Source organism: Penaeus chinensis, chromosome 4, assembly GCF_019202785.1.
Source record: "Penaeus chinensis breed Huanghai No. 1 chromosome 4, ASM1920278v2, whole genome shotgun sequence".
In the NCBI taxonomy this organism is placed as follows: Eukaryota; Metazoa; Arthropoda; class Malacostraca; order Decapoda; family Penaeidae; genus Penaeus; species Penaeus chinensis.
The window spans coordinates 457,442-464,941 of record NC_061822.1 but is presented as its reverse complement, the minus strand read 5'-3'; the positions used below and the strand labels follow the sequence as shown (position 1 = coordinate 464,941).

General features: G+C 38.5%; 1 protein-coding gene across 1 annotated transcript in view; it reads right to left on the bottom strand.

Moving 5' to 3' along the window:
- The window catches only part of LOC125024667, a 32,374-nt gene that overhangs the window by 12,640 nt on the left and 12,234 nt on the right, over positions 1–7,500 (bottom strand). Inside the window, exons 14-28 of the mRNA XM_047612465.1 lie at positions 6,592–6,740; positions 5,468–5,488; positions 5,191–5,318; positions 4,897–5,048; positions 3,471–3,540; positions 3,119–3,219; positions 2,439–2,546; positions 2,131–2,277; positions 1,821–1,988; positions 1,587–1,673; positions 1,243–1,438; positions 1,036–1,140; positions 620–783; positions 351–468; positions 112–236 (exon numbers count right to left, since the gene is read on the bottom strand). Of these exons, the coding sequence (XP_047468421.1) occupies positions 112–236; positions 351–468; positions 620–783; positions 1,036–1,140; positions 1,243–1,438; positions 1,587–1,673; positions 1,821–1,988; positions 2,131–2,277; positions 2,439–2,546; positions 3,119–3,219; positions 3,471–3,540; positions 4,897–5,048; positions 5,191–5,318; positions 5,468–5,488; positions 6,592–6,740 (1,839 nt within the window). The remainder of the gene's footprint in view (positions 1–111; positions 237–350; positions 469–619; positions 784–1,035; positions 1,141–1,242; positions 1,439–1,586; positions 1,674–1,820; positions 1,989–2,130; positions 2,278–2,438; positions 2,547–3,118; positions 3,220–3,470; positions 3,541–4,896; positions 5,049–5,190; positions 5,319–5,467; positions 5,489–6,591; positions 6,741–7,500) is intronic.

The following is a 7,500-nucleotide window of genomic DNA, read 5'->3' as shown; positions in this document are numbered from 1 at the left end:
ATATAAAAATACAACAATATTAGTTATAATATTTGTGGTTATTACTGTTGCTGATTACAATTCGAGATATGGTGGCAATGGGATACAAGCAAAATTGTATTTTGTACTTACAAAACTAGGAGCATTTTTTTTCGAGGCATCGTAATAACACTCGGTAATTAAGGAGTCTCCAGGAAGAATTGTCATTTCATCCTTTAATATTCGGGACTGCTGGTAGTTAAAATCATAATTTTCATCTGGAGGATTAAAACCATACGAAATATCAATGAAGGTTATTGTCTGTAATAATTAGAAATTGGTGTGAAAATTGTAAACCATACTGAAAAGAAATATGTCTATTCATGAATTACCTTTCAACTGAATGGGCAGCTCCTTTCCATCACGTATTTGCCTCAAAATGAGTTTTCTTCCAAGCAAGTGTGCGTGAAGTAAACCTTGGAATACTTTCACCCCACTGTCAGGCAGTTCCTGAAGTTACGATAATATCAAATGTAACTATTAGAATTTCTGTATAATGTGTATACTTATTAGTTGTATCACAGGGAAAGCAGCAGTGTTTTTGCAAATGACATGTACAACAGTTCTTCATCTTGCATTGTGATAGCAAGCATTAAATCACCTTATTTGTGCAACTGGAATCACAGTGACCAACAGAGAGCCACTTCCTACTGGGAGGCACGATTTGCATTGGGGAAACAGCATGGCCCAGCGTCAGAATTCCAGCATCATGCTCACGCAAGTTCTCCGTGTGGAAAATTCTTATCCCTGAAGCATCTACTACACCTGCACGTACAGTAATAATTGTGTTACATAATTCTAAAAGCCGTAACACACCCATAAATTAATTGTCCCTCTGATCTGCAGGGTATTAACATTCATATAAATATGCTCTATATTCAAAAATATAAATGAAAACATAAACTTTAACAAAATAAATAAATAAAAAATCAAATACAAAGTTTGTGTTCATTGTATGAAGATTGCTGGAAAACATGTGAAGTTTTGAACTACAGATTTTATCATTCTTAACCTTACCTTCTTTGAGATCTGGATTGTCATAGTGTATTTCCATCATGAAGTATGTGGCACCACCATGTTCCTCGCCAAGTGGGAAACCAACATTAGGTGGCAGGATTTCCCCTACAAAACAAAGAACTTGTAAAACATAATGAATATATCAAAGATTATTAATAATGCATCTTTTTATGAATCTTTAAGGAAATTTCACCTAGAATATATTACCTTCGCCTCCAATGGCCCAAGCCACAAGAGGGCTTGTGCACCGTTTCCAAGAGAGGGGCATGTTAGCGCCAAAGCACTGAGCACCTTGCACATCCAGCCACTTTTCGTAGTGACGAGCACCGTCCTCAAGGTGGCATTCGTAGAGCAAAATGTGGTGCACATGCTGGTGATTCCCCTCCTGGACTATTGGTACATACTGTAATGAATGAGGAGTTGACCATATTGATTAATCTATGATTTCCTTCAAAGATCTATGCAATTTTGACTGTATTTACTCATTGCCTTATCAGTAATATCGGTGTAGTTCAGTATTCGGAAATATATGTGTAGAACTCCTCTCTCACCCCAATGACATGGGTCTTGCGTGTGATGGGTGGCATCTTGAAAAGTTTACACCAGTACAACGTTGTGAGGTTGTTTGGAAGAGTCACCTGCTCATCAAAACAACAACAGAGCATATTTATGTATAAGTAAAAGATAAAAGCTCTACATAATTACTATATACGTACTTATCTATCCACAGATATAAACATTCAATCATATTAAATAATTACAGAGAGAAAACTCGCTGCTCTTACATTTGGAGATAAAACGTCCCATGCCTGTATGTCTTCACTGAAGGTGGGAAGGACGAATTGAGGTTCTTTCAGGAAAATGCTCCTTGTGCCTCGCTGGTCGTGCCTCTTCATCAAGTCGTCGACCGGGTCTTCGTTTCCGATGGCCCAAATTACTCGCACTGTGTCGCTCTGTGCCCGAACAGGAAAGTAATACGTTTAATGGTATTTCGAAATACGATGATGACCTTCAAAAGACTAATAAAAATAATCCAACTGAGTCCAAAGAAACTGAGATTTCTTGTCTATTTTACACCTTTGTAAATCTACATACTGATAACTCGAAATCTTGTTCATCGCACGTGGACCAAGGCCTGGAGAACCTCAGCACAGTATGGGAGTCATTCTGATATCCCCCCAGAAGCTTCACGTCCTGCTGTTCATCCTTCATGGGTTGACTGTAGCCCGTGGCATAGCTATCCTGGAACATCATCCTAAGATTATTGATGACAAACAAATCGACATACAGATAGAATTCCACAGTCGTTTATTGATCCCTGCCTCAACTCACAGTTCATCCAATTAAGCAGACTCGAAATTTCTACTTATGAATGTCTGTTTCCATCACGGTCGTTTACTTACTTGCACCATGACCTCTCCGTCATCCGTGACCCAGCCAAGCACGATGTCCGAGCCCGTCATCCCGCCGTTGGGGGAGAACCCGAGGCCCACGTACCCCTTGGTCGCTACCTGTGGATAATTGTTTATAAAATCTTGATGTTCACGAATTTAAAACCTTTTTACAAACTTACCACTTGCAATACTTTTGACGATTTAATGTGCAAATACATTATTGATATCATAGATATATCAGCATTATTAGTTCTTATGCCAAAAAAGATTTGGTTTTATGTAATGAAGGATCTAATTCAGGAAGAATATGTCTTAGTGATGAAGGATTTATTCTTGCTATCATTAAGGATATCAAACGTTATGAAGCATCTGGATTTTTGTGCCATTCTAATCCTTAATAATAAGGGCTTTGGGTGCTAAGTCATAAAATATTTGAATAATTATAGAATAATGGCTCTGAGTCCTATTACCTAAAGTATTCAAGTCCTTACATAAAAAGGGATTTGGGTTCTATGTCGAGAACACTTTGGGGCATTATATAACAAGAACTTGGGGTCCTGTGTCATAAAGCATCAAATTCACTGATAAAATGTTTAGCTACTCAATCACAAAGATTCCAAACTGATTTGCCAAGAAGAATTTGCTTCTCTACAGTTTGAAGTCAGCTCCAGACACGCACACCCACTCACCTGGACCTCGAAAACAATATCTTCTTCTCCTGGAGTCCACAGCATGACGTATTTGCCCTCACTGTCCATGATGGCGCGATGTATGAGAGAACCAGCTGACTCTGTTGTGAAGAAGGAAGTAGGAAGGCGCCAGGAATTCAGATTATAAATGAAATAAAAGAAAATGGTAAAAATTCAAAAGGAATATTTTTAAAATCCATGAAGTAGTTTTAAAATCCATGAAATAGTTTTAAAATTAAATCATGTGAAACGGTAAAAGTGTAAGATGTTTACTTTTTTAGCAGATAAATAATAAATGAGAGTTAAATCATCTGGTCACATATATACTTGAAAACTGAAAATGCATAATTGCCTTGGTTTCGTGATTCGCAGGGCCCTAAATCTGGCTTGAAGACCTCGAATTCAGGGTATGTAATTATTTCCTGAAAGTAAGAATGTAAGTAAGAAATGCATGCTGATCATCCTTATGGTAAATAACCACTTTATCAGCACGACTCTGCGAAAGCCGCTGTCACACGAGCGATTTTTCGAAAACAGGTTGGCAGTAATGTCCAACTTTCCTTTTCCACTCAGCGATTCATTGAGGCGTGGCAAGAGTCTATTAGTCTGCCGAGAAATACTCATTGGCACAAGCAATTTCAATCCTATATATTTCAAATAATTCGATTTCTTAACCCACTCGGCACGGATGGCAAAATACATTTCATGCCTACTGTAATATAAGGTTATTTTATTGTAATTACACATAGATGGCTGTACAAGTGCTTAATCACCAAGGAGTCAGTTATTAATCCTACATATCTCACCTGTTTACCCTTTTCCTTGACTTTTGGAAAGGGTCTTTTGTATTATTTCTTAGTCTTAAATGTTACCAAAATTTTAATGACTAATAATTATAACATCAATAACAATAATAACAATATCGATGCCATGGCCGTTGTTAGTTTACTTGTTTAATGTTTTTTTTTAACATGGATGGCTACACTTGTATTAAATCACCAATGAGCCAATTACGAGTACTGCCTGTCTCGCCCGTTTACCCTTTTTGATTAACGAAAATATGTTACGTTATCTTATTTTGCTGTTACAGCTGTGTATAACATAGTAACTATAATGTTTATAATAAAAATAACACCATCGACATTCATAGCACTAGTAAGTACCTTTTTGCCGCCAATTCAAGGAAAGGTGAAATCAGGTAAGGTCACAAGGTCTACTAATTGACTCCTTTGTGGCTAAGCACTTTTCACAAAAAATATATAAAATGAGCACAGCATTTTCCCAATTGTTTATTCATTTTCCCCGGCGGCAATGGGTTAAAAATAAAAAAAAATCCCGCCAATTCAAGGAATGAGGAATTCAGGGTCGGTCACTAGGGCCTACTGATAGACTCCTTACCAGCTGAGCATATGTGGAGCAATTTTTAAGTAACAAAATTCACAAGAAACTACAGGGGACAGAACATAAATCTGTGGTAGTTGGGTTAATGAATATTATATTTCCTAATCCTAGATTTTTAAAGTGTCTGAATTCCCTTTGATAATGGTCATTACGTCAACATTGAGTTTGAAACTGAGCACCTTAACGATGGTTCCGTTTGATGTGATCAGCAAGTTGGGAAAAAGCCAACAATGGTCGGGGCAACTTCGCTAATTGGATATCATCCCAAACTGGGTGGTGAAAAAAAAAATAAGCTCGAGTGAAAGCGGCTTATGTTTATGTATTCATGCTAATTGAATATCAAGACATGTGTGACAGATCACTTGAGCAATAATTACCTTGGATCCTCCGATGTTGCGGCCACTCTGTCGCGGCAAGCAGAAACGGAGTTGGTCACCTCGCTCAACTTTCTCTTGCAGTTTAGCAACAACATCAGATTGCCAGGTTTCTTTGTCATGAAGAATATCATAAAGTGAAGTATTGGTGTACTCTGATTTGTGGAGAAAGACATATTAATGTAAATATAAAATGTTTCTGTGTTAATTTAAGTAAGTAAGTTTATCGTTAGTATACTGATTTTCATTTGTACTCTCACTGTGTTACAAAACTTTTTTCTTCAATTCTGGATTTACTTTCGGGAGCCTTTGCAATCATCCCGCGTAACAAATGCGACAGTCGCAGAGGACCGAGTTTAGGCTCGTAGTCTTTCTTCCGCATGTCCTCCGCCATTTTGGTTTCTGCTTCCTCGTCGACTGTTTGTCTGTAGAGCATAAAACGACTGAATTATTTGGCGTTTAAGTGACCAGTAATTACTGGAATATGCTCATTCAATAGCAGGCTAAGTGCGTAAATACAATCTGTGTACACATATTTTTAAACGTCTATGATAACACGAAATGTCAAACTCACCCGCCTTCCTCTAAACTCTTCCTGTGAGGAGAGAAAAACAAAATGAGACTCGGCTGACATTATTTTTTCATGAAAGATTATTTAAGAAATGAAGGAACACACTTGAAACCAGAATGGGGACTTATTCCCGCCACTAAGTCATCAATGCATAATACAACTCGAGTGATAACGACAATAATGACAATCCTAATAATAACAATCTTGACAGCAATAACAAAAACTGTAATGAGTAGCAGTAGTAGTGCTCGAAGTACTACTCGTAGTAGAAAGTGTATGGGTAGTAGACGGAGACTAGAAGTAGTTACAACAAACATATTGATAATGATAATAAAAACAATTATAACAATAATGGCGATGAAGATGATTTTACCGATAATGACTGTGACATTGCTCAGGTGGTGATGATAATGATGTTAACATGATTCCTTCGCGATGCCTTTCGGAAGTGGCCAACGGCAGCCACTGAGCGCGACAATACTTACTCCCAGGATTTGAACTTTATGCACTTGTGATGTAATAATACTTATATCTGTGAACAGGGGAGACACGACTGTTTGAATTCTTTAACTGGCATAAATAATATATTTAAGATCCTTGCATTATTAATTAGCAATAAAACTACATGAATGATTAGTCTGCTAAACTAATTTGCTGAATACCAGCGTATCATGCCTGCAAATCAGATAAAAATAAACGCTTTACATACCTCTCGTTTTCCGGTTCCTTAATGGCGCTCTGGCGTGGAGGACTGACCTCCACTTACACTGGTGGTCTGAACTTGTCTAATCCACACTCTTGTGAATCAAATAAGAAACTAACCTGTTTCCGAAAAAAAGTAACTTCGACCATAAAAGGGCGAGATTCTACATCACATTCACGTGAAAGGGCAAGAGCATAAATTCCTCGTCCCCTAAAAAGAAACTGTCCCTAGAAGTGTGACAAAATTACTTACGTTGCAGGAAAACAAGAGCAATCAGTGACTGCAATTATGCAATTAGTGATGCTAACTGCATAACGCAGTGGCCGTGACACGTCCAATTCCATTTGTCTGAGAACTGTAGGGAGGCGCAGATGTAGACACGTGCATGAAAAATACAATAGCAAAAGATGTTTTATATACTGACCTAACCTGCTCCATGATGTGCAAATCCTCAACATTGATGCCTTCGAGAATTTCACTCATGTTCGGTTGCGAGGAACAGACCGCGAGGTCCACGCGGGGGTAGTACGTCAGGAACACCAGACACATCTCCTCCTCAGTCCCGAAGCCGCCCTGGTGGCGCAAGAGATTCAGGGTTGGAAAAGGACCGAGGCATCGCTAGAACCTCTGAGGTATGTACAAAGCAAATTTGTAATATGTGCGCGCATACACACACGTACACTAGGGTGTTTCAATAAATCCGACTTTTTCAGAATCATTAAGCAAGTTGCTAAACAGGCGCCTACTATGCTTAAATGACGACATGCAAAATATTAGACAAATCAAAAAATATCTACTATTCGCAATTTTTGATTAAAGTATAATACAAATTCCGGCGCTGGGATGAGGTGCGGTGACCCGCATGACCCACGGAAGGGCATTTCGGTTCATCCGACATTATGGCAGAATCAAACATAGGGTAACTTAGGTCATTGCGAATGATTCCTGGGGACTTCCGTAAAGATTCCCAGTCACTATGCATTTCCATATAAACTTGTGCTACCTTAATAATGGATATTACTCGCTCGCCTATATTGTGGTGACGATCTCGTCAGTGGCAATATGGCACTTCGACGTGGTGGTTTGCGCCGTGCCGATACACGTATACTGAAAGAGTTTGATACCATTGATGTTTTGCCACCTAGACCACTGACGAAGAGTGACATTCTTGCTCGATACTGTGCCTTAAAAGGACATGGTAACCAGACACTAAAAGGATGATCAAAAGATAGCTTGCCATGCAATAATTTGACTATTACGGAATCTCAGATTTTATCCAAGTTGCTGGCGGAAATTGCTGCGTTGTATAGCGAATTCGGCATTAAGACAATAT